Genomic DNA, 22,183 nt, shown 5'->3' on the forward strand with positions numbered 1-22,183 from the left:
TCCCCATACTTGTGTGTGTCCCCTCTGGGTTCTCTGGTTTCCTTCTCCTGAGGTACATAATTTTTAAACTTTATTGTGGTCATTTAAGGAACATTTTTAAATTCCAAGTCTGCTGCACTCTCTGTAGCCAGCAGATGGCGAGCTTCCCCTTGTAATTGAATGTCTTCAGCAATAAACAAAATTCTGGATAATCTAACATAACTATTTACAATGGGGGATTTCACTGCAAGACAATCAGTGGCTGCCTTAAAAGGAGGCCACTGATTGGCTGACGGCGCTCTCACCGCTCCCTGGTCTATTACGTATGATAAATCGCATGCGATTTATCACATGCAAAAATGCCAAGTGCCAAATCCTAAATGCGCTTTCCAGGGGAGCTCAGGGGAAGTAAGGGCCTAATGTATGGGGGCTTTTAGTCCTATTTCTTATTATGTAAGCTCTAACGAGCAGGGCCCTCTCCCCTCATGGGCTTTCCCATCTCTTATTCAGACTATTATCTACTTCAGTGGTTCCCAACCTGGGGTTCTTGTACTCCTGGGTAGGGATGCCAATCCCGGGGCATTTTTTCAACCCCGGGAATTGGGATTGAAAAATGCTCAATCCCGGGATTCCTGGGATCCCGGGATTGGCATCCCTAAAAGAAAACCGCCCCTGTCCCCCTTACTTTAGTGCGGTGGAGCGGTGCAGGCGGCGGCTGTCTCCCATAGGTCACACTGCGCAGGCCGCAGCGCTGTACCTCCGGCGCTGAAACCCGCTCGTCGCCCCTCCCCTCCAGTCAGTGTCACGGAACAAGTGAGTGACAGAGGGCGGAATGACCGGTATCCTCTCCCCGCCTGACCTCTCTCAGCCGTACCCTGCGTCGGTAACAGCCGGGTAGCATCTGAATGGGTGCTCAGACGCTGCCAGGCAATAGACTGTACAATCCCGAAATCCGGGGATTGGATAGTCCAATCCCGGGATTGAAATCCCAGACATTTTGGGGCCAAATCCCGGAATCCCGCCGATCCCGATTCCCGGGATTGGCCACCCTACTCCTGGGGGGTACAGTGCACTGCAGACCTGTGGAAGGTACTTGAAAATAATATTGTTAATAGTGGAAGAAGAAGTCTCCCGATGGCATAAGAAGTCTCCCGTTGCCGTGAAGATGAACCACGTTGCGTCACCTCTGGTTCCGTCTGCAGCGTCATCAGCGTCTCTTCATTCTTTCACCCGACCAGCAATCCACTGGGAGCTACCCACGCTGCCCTCAGACATCAGCGATCATCTGCCCCACACTGACACAGGTGGAGGAAGCAGCGACATTACTCCTACAGGCGTTAGCCCGGAACCCGGGAGACAGTACACAGCCAGAGGCCCGATTCCTGACCACACGCTACTCCTCCGCTACTCCTTAATATAAGGACACGCATAGCGCTCTCTTCCACTCCACTCGTAAGTACTGTGGATCTTTTAAATTGAGAGGAGGGGTGTACATAAATGAAAAGCCGGTACTTGTTTCCTAGCACGGCCGCACCGATTTCCATCGGGGTGGTCGTGTCGGAAAAATCGGGTCGGTCGCATCGCATGCGATGCGACCGACCCGATTTTTTAATTGAATCAAATGTGAATAGGGTCCCTCGGACCCGATTTTACATTAGATTCAATATAAAATATTCCCTACACCCCCAATTTGACACCCTGAACGCCACCTCACGATTGACGCGAACCCGAAGCGTGGCGAGCGCAGCGAGCCCGCGAGGGGCGGCGATGCCCGTCCTCCGACCTTTTCATTCCCCTACTATCCACGTTGGCGTGGAGTTGAGAATATAAAGTGTGGCGAGCGCAGCGAGCCACCGAGCCCGAAGCGTGGCGAGCCCCACGAGGGGACGCGTATTACATCACAGGTATACGCGTCCCCTCGCGGGGCTCGCCACGCTTCGTGCTCAGTGGCTCGCTGCGCTCGCCACTCTTTATATTCTCAACTCCACGCCAACGTGGATAGTAGGGGACTGAAAAGGTCGGAGGATGCGCACCGCCGCCCCTCGCGGGCTCGCTGCGCTCGCCACGCTTCGGGTTTGCGTCAATCGTGGGGTAACGACGGGGCCATATACAATGTGAAATGGGTCATATTGGCCCATTTCACATTGTTTCCTATGTGAGATGGACTTAATCAAGTCCATCTCATCTTGTGCCATTATAATGGCACAAGACCGACACGATGCTCCCGATTTCAATGTTAAAAATTATTTTAACATTGAAGCCTATGGCAAAATCGCGGGCATCGCGTTGGTCGCGTCGGGGGCCATGTTAATGGCCGCGACCGACGCGATGCCCGCGATTTTTCCTTTGCCGGCAAAATGAACCTGATTTCAAAGGAAACCGGGTCCATCGCGGGCATCGTGTACCTTAACTTTAAGGTACACGATGCCCGCGATTGTGGCCGTGCTAGGAAACAAGTACCGAAAAGCCTAATCAAGGGCTATGGGAGAGAAAAAGGTTGGACCTGATCGCTGGACCATTTTTTTCTCACCATTGGCTAAACCATGCTGCACTGCAGTTGGGGCAGATGTAACATGTGCAGAGAGAGTTAGATTTGGGAGAGTTATTTTGTTTCTGTGCAGGGTAAATACTGGCTGCTTTATTTTTACACTGCAATTTAGATTACAATTTGAACACAACCCACCCAAATCTAGCTCTCTCTTCACCTGTTACATCTGCCCCACCAGCAGTGCTGCTTGGTTTTGCCCATTTTTAGAAATATTTGTCCTGCGTTCAGGTCCGAGCTCCCTACACTGGCACTTAAAGCTCGGTTCCTGCCATCCCGATGCTTATTGGAGCATTGTCTTATTCTGTAAATCACTGTTTACTTGTTTCGCTCATGTGTTTATGTTCTGTGCCAGGCGCTGCAGAACCCTTGTGACGCCATATAAATAAAGAATAATATTTTCTCATTCTCCGTTAATATGTATCTATATAATCCCTTAATCCTTAATAAAAACATTTCAGCAGAATCAGGGGCCGCATGCACCACGTGCACAGTAAGATCAGATGACGGTGACGAGAAGTGACATATTACTTTCTGGAAATCGTTCTACGAACGCTTTACTCTTCTACGGAGTATATTAAATATTTTACTCTGCAATTTCGGAGGTCTTGGTGAAAATTCTCAGGAGGAACTCCGACTCTTGGCCTTTGTTCTCTGTGTACGGAATTATGACGTAGTTCCCTGGCGGCGCTGTGAATGACCTGGTGACCTCTCGCGCTCTTTCTAGTCCTGAGTTTATCGTTTCCATTACTTGCTGGCGGGAGTACTTCTGTTGCGATCCGTTCTTTACACCCTACAAGGCGCAACAGACACAAGATGCTCAGTTACATTCTATAGACTTGTGTATAACGCCCCCCCCGCCACTGCCGGATCTCGTTGCTATGCCGTGAACGGATGTATAAGCTTACACATCCGCAAGCAAGTACCCGCACAGAGGTAAAAACCTTCAACGGTTTCCTTACCATCTAATTATTTTACCTCTGCTCGCAGCTGAAAGGTAGCTGAGGACTTACTTCGTTGACTTCACGTGATGTCAACCAATGCCTGCACAGGGTATGTCAATGAGATGCTGGGTGTCCACCCCGGAAAGGCCCCCTGAATGCCAATCAGGCAGCAAGTGCCCAGTTGAATAAAAATGTGGCCGATCCGATCATATCTTGTGGTGCCCAGTGTGTTTTTTTTTCCAGCACCCGATGTCTCGTGCCATCTGTGATGCCACATCGGGTGCTGGAAGAGGGCTGGCGGCAGGTGAAGCAGGGACCGTAGTGCTGGCGGTGGTGGATCGGGGACCGGAGCGGTGGAGCGCAGCACTGTGAAGGAGCGGTAGCGACACAATTTTAAAAAACTATTTAAAACATTGGGCGGCCCTCTGATTGGATGAGAGAGAGAGCTCTGTCAACCAATCAGCGGCCTCATATTCAGGAAACATCATTCAGAAAAAATCGTTCAATGGTCACATGAGTGGATCAATGAGAAGTCTTCATTTAAATTTCATTGCAATTTCAAACTCAAAAATGTTGGTGTAATGTAGCCCGTACACTAGGGAGATGTTGCATACGATCCTTGGATTTCTAGTACAGGCGGCATATAAGCCTGCACATTATGACGTGTGCGTCGGTGATTGTTAGTGAAGGTGCTCAGCTGTGAGCCATTTAACAGAACAGCTGCGTTAATCTAGATAAAATAAACCCAGATTGCTTTAGGGGAAAATGCTGCGTTTAATCCACTGTGCCTAAATCTCGGTGTTACCCTTGTAAAGTGCACCCCCCCCCCCCCCCCCCCCCCCACCAGTGCCTGTCAGTAATAGAGCAGAAGGCTTTGCATTATTTCTGCTCAGATCTTATGATATTACTACCGGCCGTATCTGCATGTGTTCAATGGCTCGCAACAGGGTTCCCAAATCCAGATCCCATTCAGCACCATCTCCACGTGCACCGGTGTCAGCTTAGTGCATGTTCATTCACTGCATTAGTCGGAACTGTATATTTTCATGTCGACATAAGCTTTGTTGACATTTAGTGGTCAACCTAATGGATGTCAATCTTTATAGTGTCAACCTATTGACGGATTCCTGCAATAACGTGCATAAGGCTTCTATTTACAGAGCGCTGGCCATACCCCTTTAGAGAAACGCGAGTATGTACTGCAATCGCGGCAATGCTGCAGAGCCATGTACTCATTCACCAAGGTTATGTCCCTTTATCGGGCACACAGTGCGGGAGCCCCAGTTTGTACCTTGTGAATATTGGGATGTATGATTCCTATTTTATATATATAGTATTTATATATATATATATTGTATATGATACATTTGTCACCTACCTGCAGGTGATATACTGTAACCAGCAGCTTATGGCTTTCTTACCTTGGCTGCCACCTGTGGAAATAAACACACCAATTAGTTCTGTCCCTTTAGGTATAGGCAGATTCACCACAAAGCAACCTAGGCGACCGCCTAGGGCCCAGCAAGTCCTAAGGGGCCCCATAAAGATACCCTTGCTGTCCAAATGGGTATCCGGACCCTAGGTCAACCATGTCTAAGTCGACATTCATAGGTTGACACCCTATGGTCAGCAGTCAGTAGGTCGACACCACTGAATGGGCGACATACTCATTGTCGACAGGGTCTCAAGGTCAACACATGCTTTAGGCCGACAATGGGAAGGTCGACAGTCAAAAGGTCGACATGAGTGTTTTTGTGGCCAATTTGTGCCGCCAGGCGGTATATTTCTTGCCCTACCATCCACTAGGTGCGGTGGGAGAACTAAATAGTGTGCCAAGCGTAGCGAGGCACCGTGCCTGAAGCATGGCGAGCGCATCGGTACCCTTTTTTAATGTCCATGTCGACTGTGTCGTCATTCAGGACAAAATAATGTGAAAAACTCGGGTCAACAACCTTCCCATTGTTGACCTAAAGGTTGTGTCAACCTTGAGACATGTTGACCATAAGTATGTGAACTATTTAGTGGTGTCGACTTAATGAATGTCGACCTAGTATACCATAACCATCCAAATGTTCCCAGTGGTGCATTGCACAAATACCGAGGGACATTATGACATCACAGGTACCCGCCCACACTCCGAAGGTCCCTTTGATGTTCTTTGATAGGATAAAAAATGTTTGGTCACACAATGGTCCCATTCGCTGTACGTGGGCGGTCAGGTTACTTTACATGGGCGCCGTTTCAACAGCAGATTTTGCTGCTTACCATGGCAACCTGAATTAGGCACTCAGACTCTGTCAGATGTGACCCTGTACCCAGACCTGCTACACAGAGGCATGAAGAAATAATGCCAGGTAAAGGCACTAAAATACCCGCTTGGCAAACATTACCAGTGCCCCTAACACCACCCTATACGGTACTTTAAATGCTCTCTAGTACAGATTCGGAAACAGGAGCAGATGTATTAAGCATCGGAGAGAGGTAAAGTGTAGAGAGAGATTAAGTATAAGCCAACCAGCTTCTACCTGTCATTTTTCAAATGCAGGGCCAAATGTATTAACAAGTGGAGAATGCTAAAGAGTGATAAGGGACCAGACAATCCACCCTAACTGTCATTTCTCAAACATGGCATGTGACATGACAGTTAGGCGCTGATTGGGTGCTACTTTATCTCTCTTTATCACTCTCATCACTTGTTAAGGCTTAATATTGGCTGGTCCATTCTATCTTATTTCTCTCCAGGGCACAGGTGTACAAAGGTCGCACACCCCAGTGTACACAAATAAGGGGATATGGTCATTAGGTCGACACTAATAAAGGTTGACATACATTGTGTCGACCACAGAAGGTCAACTGACCTTATGTCGACACATGAAAAAGGCCGACATGCCTAAGGTTGACAGAATCAAAAGGTCGACGAGTATTCTGTGGACATCGGGAAGGTCAACAGTCAAAAGGTCGATATGAGGAGTTGTTTTTTGAGCCGACATGGGCCGACAGGCCGAATTTTATGCCCTACCATCCACTACGGCGTGGAGGGAGAATATAATAGTGTGAGGGCAGTGAGCCATGCGAGGGGACACAGAGCACTTTTTAGGTGTCCATGTCGACACACGTGAGAAAACAATGTGAAAACCCCGATGTCGACCAATGTTGGCCTAATGCTTGTGTCGACCTTTTGACTCTGTTGACATTAGGCGTGTTTGACCTTTGTCATGTGTTGACCTAAGGAAAGTCAACCTTCAGTGGTCATCCCAATGTATGTCGACCTCACTAGTGTCGACACAATGACCCATACCCAAATAAGACCCCCCGTAACCTGGTGCACCAAAAGGGAGTATTTGGCGCGACTGAAGCCACAGTATAGAAGCCCCTTCCACAGAATACATAAGGCCTGGCAATGTATTATTATACAGAAGGTTCCATGCCCAGTTACGCTCTGCTGCCTAGATGGTATTGGTACCGTACCTTGCAGAAGGAGAACCCGATGGGTAACCAGCTAGGGCTGTACTTCCGCTCATTGTTCAGGCACTGCATGAGGGCCACAGTCACATTGTAACCCTTCTTGGCTCCTTGTGGCTCAGGCACTGTGATCACGTAATGGGGGTTCTTCCATATGTCATCTGCAGCAATCAGAGCAGCGGGATTGCATTATATAGTGTATGTTATACATGGCTGTACACCGTCTGTCCCATAGTTACCTCCCCTCCTGCATTCTGCAGGAGACTCCCTGACATAGCATCAATCTCCCTCTCTCCCTCATTAGTCTAGCAATCTCCCTCATTTCACCTAGCCCACATTACACTGTTACACCATAGTTACCTCCCCTCCTGCATTCTGCAGGAGAGTCCCTGAAATAGCAGCAATCTCCCTCTCTCCCTCATTAGTCTAGCAATCTCCCTCATGTCACCTAGCCCACATTACACTGTTACACCATAGTTACCTCCCCTCCTGCATTCTGCAGGAGAGTCCCTGAAATAGCAGCAATCTCCCTCTCTCCCTCATTAGTCTAGCAATCTCCCTCATGTCACCTAGCCCACATTACACTGTTACACCATAGTTACCTCCCCTCCTGCATTCTGCAGGAGACTCCCTGAAATAGCAGCAATCTCCCTCTCTCCCTCATTAGTCTAGCAATCTCCTTCATGTCACCTAGCCCACATTACACTGTTACACCATAGTTACCTCCCCTCCTGCATTCTGCAGGAGACTCCCTGACATAGCAGCAATCTCCCTCTCCCTCTTATTAGTCTAGCAATCTCCCTCATGTTACCTAGCCCACAATACACTGGCCCCCATACATCAGCAATCACAATTAATTGCTTCTCAGATCCAGTGATTTTTATTCCCCATGATAAATGGTTTCTTCAATCTAATGGACTTGCCCACACATTACAGATTTGTTTCAGTGATCGTCAGATTTTTCCTGTTAGAATGCCCACACATACAAAAATGAAACTCCAATAAAACCAGATTTTTAAACATGTTTGAAAATCTAATTCAGCAATCGATTGGCTATCCTTATTAATTTTTGATTGGGATCGCCAAAAGGGGGGGCCCACACATTAAAGATTAATTGTGACAATCATCTCCAGAACGGAGGATTGTCTCAATTAATTGCTGATGTATGGGGTCCATTACATCATTGTTACCTCCCCTTCTGCATTCTGCAGGAGACTCCCTGGTATAGCAGCAATCTCCATCTCTCCCTCATTAGTCTAGCAATCTCCCTTATGTCACCTAGCCCATAATACACTATTACATTTTGGGGATAAAAGTAACGAGAGACAGATACATTTACACTGAATCATCAGCACCATTTCCCAGCACTTTACCGAGTATAGTATCTCTTACTAACTGCTTTGGGGCTCATCTACATTTGGATATAAGTCATTTTAATAGATTCCTCTCAGATGTAGCAGTACACACCCACGCTTCTAGGTGCCACGTTCACAATCTCTTTTCACAATCTCTCATATATGGAACTAGACACGCCCTTTGGGTGGAGCATGACATGGCCCCTCAATGGAGCGCTGTGCAAAATTCTATTTCCAACTATATTCTCCCTGAAACTAGTTTTCAAAAGTAGGCAAGTATGGTCTGTCCACCCCTTCCCTCCCACTGATTTTCTTTTCCAAGCATGTATGGGGCAGGTGTTGGGGTGCAAAGAAGGGGGGGGGGGTGGATACGTTATAAGGGGCTGGATCCACGTCCTGCCAACTGCGGTAGCCTCCCCCTGGATCTACATCCTGCCCGAAGTGCTGCTGCCCGATGTTGATACATCGGTCAGTTTTGCATCCCCCATAGTAACCTATTTGGGATGTGGCCGGCAGCAGTGCAGGAGGAATCGGAGATTCCAGCTGTGGTCCTTCCTACATACATTCAGGTGATTTGCGGCTAAACAGCCAGCCAATCAGCTCCTACCTGCCATGTCACAGACTGTGTTTGAAAAATGTCAGGCAGGAGCTGATTGGATGGCTGTTTATCACTCTCCATTTTATCACTGTTGAAGCTTAGTGCATCTGGCCCTAAAGTGGCAAATATTAAGTGATAAAAGGGCCCCTTAGAAAGTGGAGGTGGTGTAAGGGAAGACTTTTCAGGGACCAAAACTTTAGATAAACCAACTACTGACCTAACCAATGCCTTGGCCAGGGTTGCTACCCTCCCGGAATGCATTGAGGGTCCCAAATTTCTGGTCTGTTGGTCAAATAATGCGAATTGCAGAAATTTAGCCCCGCCCACCACAGCGCAGTGCCTGAAATACCGGCATTGCACGGCAGGGGCATGGCAAAAATGACACTATAATTCTGGCCATGCCCCCAAATAAGCCATCCCTCTATGTCAATGCCTCCTGCAGCAGTTATATATCAGTGCTAAAAACTCTAGGCACAATATACAGTAACTGAAAGTGAAAGTAAAGTAACGTGCTCCAAACTCTCCTGGTGCAGCTTGCAGTCTCAACACTGAAGAGCTAACAACGCCACCCCCGGCAGCGGAAGCATACTTGCCTACCCTCCCGGAATGGCCGGGAGGCTCCCAAAATTCGAGTCCTCCTCCGGGCCCTCGGGAAGGTAGGCAAGTCTTCTGCTTTTCCCCGCACGCCCCTTACCTGCGGCAACAAGTCTGGGATTTGAGGCGAAGGGCTAAAATGTCACGAATCACATCAATTTAGCCCCTCCCCTTAATCCGTGGACCCGTGAATTGCCGTGTTTGAGAGGCAGGGGGGCAAGGTTTGCTGACACCAGCCAAGTCCCGTCCCTCCTGACAGCAGTATCTGGTCTCCTCTCTGGGCTTCTTTAAGTATGCTACTACATCATCAGCGTGTAACATGTGCTGCTAAAGAAAATGGCTGCTGGCGTCTCACGCTACACACCGCTGAGGGAAACTAATGGCTGGCTTATTGCCTGGCCTCCCGCTAGTCATGCATCAGGCACTATACTCATGAGCTGCCTGTGCTGGACAGATGCAGTCAGGTGAAGGTTTGTGACGCAGGCAGAGTCGTCCGGGTAGCCCAAGATGGTGGTCTCATCGCCTAACGGAAGACTGGCACTAATCTAAGACTGGCTTATAGGAGGGGTATAGAGCGGGAGGAGCAGTCACACTGATTTAAATTCATAGTGCCAGCTCCCAGTGACTAACCACTCTATACCCATTGTAAGTATCACTCCAGTGTCCCCTATTGGCTGTAAGAGAAAAGGCGAATGATAGAGTTTGGAGAATGTTAACAAATAATGAGTGACCGACCTGCAGAGCTGCAGCCCCCCGCTGTGCTGCCTCTCACCCACTGGTTGTAGTAACTGCAGGACTCCCAGGCGTACTGCTGCTCCCCGAAGTCTAAGTAAAACGGGCTGTGGTGGCAGATGCTTACTTGGCTGTAATTCGCCATGAAATCTGGACAGGACATCCTGCAAATGCACCATAGTAATAATTATAATAATACTAGGAGGAAGAACAACAACAACAATAAGTATTACTATACATTATGAGCCTGATTCAGGCCTAACGCCGCCCACCGCACCGACGAATTCCCCCCACCCGCTGCCGAATCCCCATGGTAACATGGAAGGGGATGTACCCGAACACATCCCCTCACATGCCACCGAAGAGGAGAAATAATTAGATTGATGCCAACCATCGAAGGATTTATCTCCCCTTCAGAAATAAAAGTCAATAAAAACTGACCGATATTGCCGCCGGAGTCCGCTGATGAGTGGGCGGGTGCTGACGTCATGTGACATCAGCCGGTCAACCCCGGCAGGCATTGGCCTGCCTGTGTTCCCAGGGGAACGCCGAGCATTTTCAACAGGACCCCCATAAAATGCTGGCCGTTCCCCTGCCCGGCCCTCCCCTACCCATGCGAACACCTGCAAGGTCGTCAGGTGTCTAGGTCGACATGGTTTAAGGTCGACAGGTGTATAGGTCGACATGGGACAAGGTCGACAGGTGTATAGGTTGACACAAGCATTAGGTCGACATGGGCAAGGTCGACAGTCAAGGTTGACATGGGGTTTTTCACTGTTTTTTGAGCGGACGTGCCGACGAGCGCAGCGAAGCACTGTGCCAGAAGCATGGCGAGTGCAGCGAGCCATGTGAGGGGACGCGGTTCACTTAAAACTGTCCATGTCGACTGTGCTGACATTCAGGTAAAAAAACGGTGAAAACCCCATGTCGATCTTTTGACTGTTGACCTTGCCCATGTCGACCTAATGTATGCGATGATCTAGACACCTGTCGACCTTGTCCCATGTCCACCGAAATGCATGTCGACCTCGAGCCATGTCGACATAGACACCTGTCGACCTTGCAGTATGTCGACCCAACCGTTTGGACCTAATGACTGTCGACCATCATTATGTCGACCCAATGATCCCAACCCATACCTTCTAAATAGCACAAATGAGTGCAACCAATCCAATTCTAGCTAGTAAATTTTAGAATTGACTAAATAACTTCCAGATTCTGATTGGTTGTTATTGGCAATGCCTCCATTTGTCCTACTTAGTTGCTAATACATAACGAATCTCTAGTCCCTTTATTCCAGCAAACTATAGAGGGGTAAATTTACTAATATCAGAATTCTAGTGAAGATGGGATGTTGCCCATAGCAACTAATCAGATTATACTTCTTACTTATGTAGCACTACTAGAAGATAATAGATAGAATTTGGTTGGTTGCTATGCGCAACATCCCATCTTCAGTAGAACTGCCATCTTCGGAAATTTACCCCTAATGCTGGCCACACATCAGACCAACTTTTCTCGAACCATCCAACTAGTTGGTTGGATGGAATAAAAACCTGGTACTGGATGGTAGCAAATATCATTTGTAATTAAGGGCGAGATGTATCAAATGGAAAATGCGGTAAAACCCCGGTTTTACCGCATTTTCCAATGTATCAAAAATGATACCGCAATTTCCCTGAATGTTTTTGTCCATTCTCTTGAGCTCATAAGCAAATTGCTTATTGGCATTTGCCCCCCTACAGTACCAGACTTTCAGTCCAACCAACCAACTAGTTGGATGGTTGGAGGACAGTTGGTCTGATGTGTGGCCAGCATTAGCTGTGCAGAATGTGTACAAGTAGAGGTGGGTGGCCCGCAGATATGCGTACAGCCCTGCAGGCATGCAGTTATACCCCTTTATTTCCTGGCAGGCAATGTGGGGACATCTACAGGCTACAGCCGATCTACTGACCCATAAACTGTATTGTCCAATCCGAAAATAACGTTTAGAGAATTACCAAAATTCGCCATCGTTCCTGTCAATGTTCAGCTTTTTCCTTATCTCGGGATTGATTCTGTCCCACTGTGGTGATCTGTAAAAGGTTAAATAAAGATGTATATTCAAAAATGCCAGTTGATGCATCAAATATACAATAAGCGACATTGTTTCAATAAAGCTTTTCTATGGCCCTCATTCTGGTTGACTTGCAAAGCTGCGAAGTTTGCAAACCAACCAAACGCCACCCGCACAACACCCGCCACTGCTCGCCGAATATCCCTGCAAGCATGCGAATGGATCCATTTGCAGCCTTGCGTGCGGGGCAGGAATCATTCGATGGTCACAGGCCATTAAATGGTTTCTAAGGCGTTCTCAAATCTATGACACTATCAGGTGTCTCAGATTTGCGCCGCCTTGGTATGGGAAGAGGACACCCACATCATGACGCAAGTTAAATGGGAATGCGTACCATTTTCATGGGAACACGGGTGCTACCCATGGGTGCTAGTCGCCGCGCCCGTTCGCACATAGAGGCTGCAGATGCACAGAAAGGTTTATGCGCATGCACAGTTGCACAACAGCGCTTCCCAGTGCGAACCATGAGGAGCAAATCGATCAGAATGAGGGCCTATATGCGTTACTGTACTGTATGTATTTTGTTAGGTTGATAATAAAGTTTAAAAAAAGACAGAAGACCAAAAACAGTTGATGAGACAAGATGGCTGCCGAGCATAGTTGCCGACTTCCTGGCTGCTCTGGTAGACTTGACCACTCTTACGGCACCCAACTGATCTTCGTGAGCCAGCCAACCATTCCAGGACACTAGGCAAGAATGCTGCAGAGTAAGAAGCTGCTCAAAAAATATGAAAACCTCTTCGATAACTTCAACATTCTGGATTCTCTGCAGCTGACAGTCATTGCCCTGAAGCTATCGCTATGGTCTCTACATACGGAGCGATGTAGGGGCATTTTCTATGCGGTCTAGTGAGGTTGCTTTCAAAATGTCCTGAAATTGCTTCTTGTGTAGGCCCCATCATGCTCAGTGTGGAAGAGACAGAGATGTATAAGATATGGAGATTTCTTCAATATAGAAAATACAGCGATTCACGGCTCTTCGGAGAGGGGGCTGGACTATAATGGAGCGAGTTGCAGTATTTTAGCCCCGCCTCCTCCCCAAAGAGCTGTGAATTGCGGGATCTTCACCGGGGAGGTATTAGTTGCGGGGGGTTCCAAGGACTTGTGGGAGGCTTGCCCACTGTTCTAGGGGGCCTGGAGGAGGACCCGATTTTCGGGATCCTCCCATCCATTCTGGTAGGGTAGAAAAGTATGGCTGGAGTGTAAAATAAAAGTTGCAGAATCTGAAGTAGCTGAAGGAGATGGGGGAGATGTTAAACTTGAAGATATGGAGAACAATCTTCTGCAGACAAGTGGTTAAGTGGTAAAAGAGGAAAATTGTCACTTGGAAGTGGGAAGAGCAGAGTACAGTACAGTAGGGGAATAATTTGGTCTACACTCTGGAATGGGTTCTGGATATGTGGATATAATTGATCCATTTAAAAGTGGTGGGTGAAAACGGCAAAACTCCCCAAAAGATCTTCTCGCAGAAGATGAAATGCCTTGCGGTGATTTTCAGCTTCCTGGTATGTCTAGAGATGTGCAGCTCCCCTATGTAATATGGTGTGTAATAAAGAAGCATTCCGGAAGGAAATCGATAACTTCATACCCTCCAACATGACCCATTCCATTAGGTACAAAATGCTCTGTTCCTGGACTTCCCTGCCAGTGGCAGTTACAGAGGTTGGATATTAGCACAGTCCAAATATCAAAGAGGGGGGGTCACATCAACTGCCAGTGAGTCCAGGATAGTGATGTTTGGGCAGTGGCATTAGGTGTGGCTCCCCTTTTTTGAATATTGGACTGTGCTGCAGCCCCAACTCTGCAGCTGCCACTGGCAAGAAAGTCCAGGAACAGAGCATTTTGTACCTAATGCAATGGGCAAAGATTCATAAGGGCCCACTATTTAGCAACTGATGGTGACAAAAGTATTATAAAAGTATTACTTAGACAGTAAAGATGGGCCCCCTTCATCTGTGGGCCCCATAGCAGCTGCACCCCTTGCACCTATGGTAGTTATGCCCTTGGGACTGGGTCATGTTGGGGGGTATGTAACTTCAAACCTGACGCAGTTTGAAGGATCTTGCAAATCACTAGAAAGTGACTGTCTTGAGAATGTAGTCCCGTGTATCTGAAATCTGATCTTCAAAAAGTCCGCTCCCGATGGATGTGCCAGCAAGGTGATACTGCAGAACTATTCATAGTAACTTGCTGATTAAAGGGCCTAATTCAAACCTTATCGCTGATCTGCAAAGTTGCGAATGGCCGTGAGGAAATAGCCGCCGGCCAGACAGAAAGAGAAAGCGCTCCATGCAATTCTGCAAAGGACTTGCAAAACTATTGCTGATCGCTATCCACCCACAATTCCATGTGCAATTCTGGGCTAGAGGTTCAAGAAAAAATGAATGGAGAAAACTGTTACAGTTTGAAAACCTTTGTTACAGAACTGCTGGAGCATTGAACTTAACATCCAGAGGTCCAGGACCTCACGGAAAAAAGAAGAGACAAAAGAACTTGAAACATACTCACTTACCCTCACTGAATGTTCGGCACCCCCAGGAAAGATGGGCAAATCTCCCGCAGTGGTGCAGCCACCCTCGGTCGCCCACAGAGCACAAGGAGGCAGTCTGAGTGAGCCCAATAATGCAATTTATGATGAATTGCATCATTGTAGTCCTGAACCCTGCTAAACAATGGCTATGATGTCAGCATTGTATAGCAGGGGTGTAGACCACACCCTCTGGCCTATCACCTGGGCAGCTATTTCACCATCAGGACCAATGACTTCCTGCCCTGGAAACACTTCTATCAGGAAGCCACAGGTGCTGCTAACCAGCCCAACCCTGATCACATCAGTTTTTTCTGCTGCTGCTGCTATAAAACCTGGACCGGATCCTCCACATTACCTTCATGTGGGAGTATGCTGTCCCTGCCACATAAAATGTAAATAAACTCATTTCATATTAGAAGCTATAGTTGTTTTCATTGTGAACTGAATAAAGTGATTCTTACTCATCGCTCCAACGTCCATTCCATTCGCCCTGACCCCAAGGATTCCAAACCCGAACGATATCTTCAGACCTGTTGCCGTAGGAGACCTGCGAGGCACAATGGAAACTGTTAATTTTGTCCTCAGTGCAGCTACCATCCAAATAGGAGAAACTGCTAAAAAAGTAATTTTATACCATAGAGGCGCATAAAAGACATTGACAGCATCTGTGATCTGTCTCCACCGTGCCTCTGAGGTCCATCGCAAATATGCCGGTGGAGCCTTTACAACTGCGTTTAAAGACGCGCTGTGCACGTTCCAGGTATGATAACCGGCAGAGCACGCAGTGAGGATTTAAGGGAGTGAGAGTTTGTGGGAGGCAGTGGTGGTGGCAGCGGAAATGCATGTGTGACGCGTATCTGCGTCTTCATGCGCAGTTGTAAAGGGTGCTGCGCCCGATGGACATTCTGACCATCCATAGGGTTGTGCAATGATCGATGGTGTGTCTTTTGTATGCAGTGGTGGATTAGAGATTTAGCATATCTTTGCAGAACCCCTGCGTACAGGATCACAGCTGTAACATGAGCTGAAAGCACCCTGAATCAGGCCCTGTGTATGGGAAGCCATTCTGCACCGCTGCAGCTAGGTGGCAGTATGAGCACAGGATTTGCAGTGAGTTTTTATTTTGCAGCTGGTTTCTTTTCTAAGACACACGAAAAAATAATCAGGAATAAAACGATGTCCGCCTTTCATTTGTATTAATAAATCATTTATTTTGGTGTCATTTGTACAAAATAGACGATGGATTTACTGTACGTTAGCCATAGAAGCCTAAACCCTCCACAGTATAAAAGAAAGGGCCTGGTACCCTGTGGGCAATAGATGATAATATAACCTGCACTGGAATGATAAAAAACTTCCCTGTGAACTTGTGGAGTCCAGATGAATCAGCCCAACGCGTTTCGTTACCTCTAAGGATAACTTTGTCAAGTGACTTGTTAGGACTCAGTCCAGGGTATTTAAACTGAGTCCTAACAAGTCACCTTGATAAAGTTATCCTTAGAGGTAATGAAACGCGTTGTGCACATCTTGGGACCCTTCTGCCAGTTATTGGGACATCCACCTGCTTATTCATCTGGACATTTGCTTCGCCCTCTTTTCCCCTGGAGCCTTCACCACACCTTGGACAATAGCCACACACTAGCGACTTGCTAGACGCTATTCAGCCTTCCAATTGGGATTACAAATACCTCCAACGGCAACAAGTGGACCCGCCGAATGCACACCCCCACCTCCTGAATCCCCTCACTACGATGCGAGGGGATGTGTACGCTTACACATCCGCTTGCAAACCCCAGCACAGGGGAAAATCCTTCAATGTGTGTACACACGGTGAGATTCCTGAGCAGGGCCTCGGCTATGTCAAATCTTGTGCTCCTGATTGGCTGCCGGACCGCGAGCAGGCGCGAGATTTGAAATAGCGCGGACCTGCTCAGCCGAGCTGTGCTTGCTCGGCTGCCTGTCGCTGTGCTGTCACCTCACTCACTGGCTGCTGCTGCACTTACAGTAATCTCCCCCTTGGCAACAAGCATTACAGTCCCCCTTGGCAACAAGCATTTTTCACCCCCCCCTGGCAACGAGCATTTTACTCCCCTGAGGCAACAAGCATGTAATCTCCCATGGCATCAAGCATGAAGGCCCTGTCAATTAACATGTAGCACCACTTATGTGGCACAATCTAGCCATTGCAGTGTGTGGTATAATGTGTAATGGGCATCCCAATGTGTGGCATAATGTGTTATGGGCATCATAATGTGGCATAATGTGTATGAGGCATCACAATGTGTGGCATAATATGTAATGAGCATCATGGTGTGTGGCATAATGTGTATGAGGCATCACAAAGTGTGGCATAATGTGTAATGGGCATCACTGTGTGTGCCGTAATGTGTAATGGCATAACAGTGTTTTTGACGTGATGTGTAAGTGGTATTACGGTGTGCAAAATCAAGAATAACACTGAAGCCGGGTGGCGTTTACCTGTTCACTAGGCTGTGATTACGAGCAGTCTAGCAAACATAACTTAGTACATCTGACCCTATACGACTTATCCGCACCAAGCTTCCTGTCTGAGACTTTTTTCCACAAAAAAAAAAAAAACATTTTATTTGCATCACCGATGAGACAAAAGTGCAATGCATGGGCACCCACAATATTCTGGCGCTGGCTGGGCGATCCCGATGTACAAACACTCTGTACCAAACTCTAAATCAATCTCGTCGTCAGCCCCTAGCCCTGAGTCTCCTTGGAAGGGCTGTAGATGTTGCGTTACCAATGTTACATATTGTACATTTACAGGCCGGTGCAATTCACACCAGGAGTTACCGTTCCGCTTTGTGAGTTCTTGACAGAACAATTAACACCCTGGAACAATATTTGCCCTGAGAGAGTTCTGCAAACAGGCTGTTAGCACAATAACATTGTTATTTGACACCGCCCTGCGGCACACTGCGAGGCTCAACCACTGAAACTGGCGAGCGGCACTGATCTTGGTTCCAACAAAAAAAAATCTAAAGAGCCTTTCTAGTGAAATAATTATAGAAAAAAAGGAAGATAAGGGTTTGCCGCCCCTGGTTAATTATATTTGAGAACCTTTGTAACCTTCTGTATTGAACCGAGTGTTTTATTTTGTCTTTGCTGGGACAATCCGATTGCTACAAGGCTGGGTAATTAGCAGCAGGTGGGCAGCGAATGAATACTGCTTGCTTTTGTAATGGAATCATTGATAGTTAAGTACGCAGCAACCATGTGACAAACTTACACCGGCAACAGTTTAAGTCGAGAAAGTTGAAGTAACTTTCTTGCTAACGCTGAACAGTACAAATCCAATGCATGATGGGAAATAGAATAATGTGGAACAGGTATTAAAGATGCATGTATGTTGTGTAGCTGCTGCTGGCCTAAAAAACTGTTTTTTTTTTAACAGAATAACTATGTATTACATTGTTACCCATTGCCAGAAACCAGTGGCTGATTTATTTATAATGGGTGCAGTGTGTCCGGTGCACATGGGTCCCAGAGTACACTCCCACACTGCCGGTTGGGATGGGGGACAGTCCCCAAAAAATGGGTCTGACCTGCAAAAATTGGGACGGTTGGGAGGTATGCAGCGGAGGTCAAAATTCAAATAGGGGAGCCACACTACCTGCCGGTGAGCCAGTTTGGAATGGCAGTTGGGGCCAGTGGGTGTGGCTCCCCTATTTGAACTTTGAACTGTGCTGCAGCCCCGCTTCTGGAGCCTCCCCTCGATGCATACATGAAAAATGCACATTTTTGTAAATATATTTTAACAGTGTTGGAAATGTTAAAACATCAGACAGCAAGGCCGAAACTAGGATTTCTGGCACCCGGGGGGGGGATCAAATGACTGCCTTGCCCCTGGCGCCGGAGGCTGAGCGACCCCCCCCCCCGCAGACCTACCTATGTGCAGTGGGGGTCCTGGGACGGACAGCGGGGGTCGCAACACCCTGCGCAGACATACCTATGGGCAGCGGGGGGACCTAGGACGGGCAGCGGGGGTCCGGGGACGGGCAGCGGGGGCATTCTTTCACTCATAACAAGCTACACTATTCGCCTGGCGGCGGGAAGTGCTGCTGATTTTGAAAACACTTTCCAGACGCTGATTGGCTTAGAGAATTCAGGCAATTAGCGTCCGGCAAGTCTTTTAAAAATCTGCTTCCCGCCCTAACTGCCCGACCCTGACAGCGCCCCCCCCCATGCAGCACCTGGGGAGCATGACACCCCCCCCCCCCCGGCCCAGCCTAGTTACGGCCCTGCAGACAGTAATAAAACTTATATAATACAAAAATAATAATTACGTGCATAATGGACATCGAGGGGGATAATTACATTGCTAGCATCACATATTGCGCTTTGTGTTTGGGAGCGGCTTGCACCGCGGGATTCCACAAACACAACTACTTGCATCCAAATCAGCCCATTCTATCTTTCAGTATCATGTGTCACAATAAACCTCCAGGGCAGGAGAGAGCCTGGCTGGGCCCAGGTACTTTTCAGGGGGCGTGGTCTAATTGTGGGAGGCATAACCAAGCGCTCTTAGAATAAAATACAAAAGAAAATTGGGTACTTATGTAATATCTGGGCTCCCGTTTTTCTTATGAGACCGCGTCAGCTCGCCACGCTTCGGGCACGGTGGCTCGCTGCGCTCGCCACACTATATAAAATCAACTCCATGTGTAGTTGGATAGTAGGGGTATGAAAAAATGGGGTGTATTTAACATGGGAGCCCAGATAATACATAAGTACCGAAAATTGTACATTTAGCCCCTCCCTGGCCACAATGCAGCCCAGCACACAGCAGCATGTTCTGGGTTGAGAAGAGCTGCTGCTACCAGATAGAGGGTCCCTCCATCAGACATGAACCCCACCTCTCTGGGAGCCACATACTGCTGGAAAATGTTTTTTACACATCATTGATTTACTCTACTCTTCACAACATGACCGAACCCAGCACTTGACATTTCCTACAGTCTGTTCTCGTTATAAGATCTCCTCACTGTGGGACATGGATTTCTGATGGGCTTTATAGACCAGCCTCACCGAAAAGGGTTACAAATACAACAGTAACTTATTATCTTCTGTTTCTGTGTTGTTTCCAGTGAACACATTCCTGTGCATCATAGCCCCAGGGTAGTTGGAGTTGGGTTGGAACTGACCTTCATGGGCAGATGTAGAAGATCGGGCAACCGTTTAAAAAAATGCATAAATACCGAAAATATTATAAACCAAAAACAAGAAAGTCCAGTGTTACCTGTGTGCCCCCAGTCATGGTGTAGGCGTGGCCTTGTACTAGACCATTCTGAAGTTCCATGTTTCCGCTGTTTAGCTAAAAGAGAATGCAGTACTTGTGTCATTGTTTCATGTGTTTCATAAATCATTAAATCTTTATTGTAATTATATGAAACCGTGATGGAGCTGGGTTGGGTTGGAACTTTGCCGTAAGCTTCTTTCCAAAACCATTATTGCATAGAAGAAAACTGACTTTGCCCCATTGCAGATCATAAATATTTTTTTTTTTTTTTGGGGGGGGAGCGTAGTTATAATAATCATATATATATAATTTCTATAAGGTGATTTATGGTGATGACCCCTTTTTCTTACATCATACTTAACCAAGATCGATAAATGAGGTACCATTTGAAAGATTACGTTCTCCCCTTCTGGCGAATTGTTACAATTACATATTGTAAAGTATTGTTTGTTTATAAATCGAAGTTATTTACTGTGTTGGACTCACATACACCCCACTGGAATTCTGCATGTCCCCATGCATTGCATAACATGAGGAAACAATAGAACCATAAATATCATATATATTATTCCTAGACAGTGATTTTTGGTGACGATCCCATTTTCTCCATTCAGACTTAACCAAAATCGATGAGTGAGGTACCATTTTAAAGAATAAGTTCTCAGCTTCTGAAGAACTGTTCATTTACAATTGTACATTGTATTGTTAAAATTAAAAATTAAAGAAAAAAAATTGACTTTGCCGCAATAAGCTCCACTACTCCACTTTCCTGCTGCCCTGGATATGCATGTAGGAAAAACATGGGTTCCACGCGCTAATAACACTAACAGCACTGGTACATTACTGCCAGTGCTGCTACCAGATTGCTGTGCAGTCTCTGCCCCCCCCACCTGACACCTACAACAAAGCCAGCTCAGCTACTTAGACCTCCTGCAGCTCAGCCTCACTGCAGGACGTGGGCATGCGACATGCGGCCACAACAGAGCCCCGGAGCTCCATGCAGCTGCAGCAGGACAAGAGCACACAGACCTCACTCAATACAGAGAACTGGCCACCCGCATCTCTGCTTACAAAGCCGAAGCTGGGGACTAAGAGTTGGGGCATGCAAAGGTAGCAGGAAGAAACACTGCTTACCTTCCGCACCTCAGGGGCAGCCAGCAGGGGAACTGTAAGCTGGAACCAGCCTTAGCAGTATACAACGGGTACATCATACAGATCTTCTAGCAGCGTTTTACCTTCTGCCAGTGGCTGCAGCAGCTCCCGGGTCTTGGTGTTTATGTGAGGATGAGTTCCTTCTGATGATGGAGGTTCTACAACTTTGATCCAGTGAGCAAAAATAAATAAATCCCTATCACCTCCCCCTAATCCTCCCCCTTGTGCCTACCCCCACCCACCACAGTACCCTAACCTCCCACTTGCCCTCCCCCCTCGCACCCCGAGCCTAACCCTTACCCTCAAGGCAGCGTCTAACCCTAACAGTTTGTCACAAATTGATAGTTCTGTGAGAAGCTGCCTGTAGCATCCGATCCAACCAATCTGCTTCTACCTGTTATTTTACAGAATGTATGTGATAAATACTTGCTAGAAGTTGTTTTGGTTGCTACAGGCAAAAGAGTTATCATGTAAACACAGGATAAATCTCATCATGAAGTTTCCCCAGAGATGACCTGTAATGGGGCCTACACACATTTATAACCCTTTTACACCAAAACGCCGGGTCGCACCCGGCTTTTTTAGACCCAGGTTCAAGCCGGGTGTGACCCGGCCTTTAGTGCCATTTACACCGGGCGGACAGCCCGACCCGCACCCGCGCCCGCCCCCCCCCCCCCCCCCGGAGCTTGGAGATGACAGCGCGATGTCATCTCCAAGCGCCAATCACCGCCGCGCGCCGCCGCCGGACCGGAACGCTGCTGGGGGCAGCCCAGCACTAAGGTAAGCTGCTAGGCTGCCCCCAGTCCCCGCGCACACTCCCCCCGCCGTCGCACAGGAGGTGAATGGATGCCGCACACAGACATCCGTTCACCTCCCTCCCCCGCCGCCGCTGCTGCTGCTGTCTGCA

General features: G+C 47.7%; 1 protein-coding gene across 1 annotated transcript in view; it reads right to left on the minus strand.

Moving 5' to 3' along the window:
- LOC146063271 (calpain-13-like) overlaps positions 1 to 22,183 on the minus strand; it is a 75,761-nt gene that overhangs the window by 20,586 nt on the left and 32,992 nt on the right. The window contains exons 6-12 of the mRNA XM_083175506.1: positions 20,125 to 20,199; positions 15,317 to 15,402; positions 12,210 to 12,284; positions 10,213 to 10,373; positions 6,937 to 7,091; positions 4,890 to 4,901; positions 3,115 to 3,317 (exon numbers count right to left, since the gene is read on the minus strand). Of these exons, the coding sequence (XP_083031632.1) occupies positions 3,115 to 3,317; positions 4,890 to 4,901; positions 6,937 to 7,091; positions 10,213 to 10,373; positions 12,210 to 12,284; positions 15,317 to 15,402; positions 20,125 to 20,199 (767 nt within the window). The remainder of the gene's footprint in view (positions 1 to 3,114; positions 3,318 to 4,889; positions 4,902 to 6,936; positions 7,092 to 10,212; positions 10,374 to 12,209; positions 12,285 to 15,316; positions 15,403 to 20,124; positions 20,200 to 22,183) is intronic.

Source organism: Crinia signifera, chromosome 3 (genome assembly GCF_055691185.1).
Source record: "Crinia signifera chromosome 3, ASM5569118v1, whole genome shotgun sequence".
Lineage (NCBI taxonomy): Eukaryota > Metazoa > Chordata > Amphibia > Anura > Myobatrachidae > Crinia > Crinia signifera.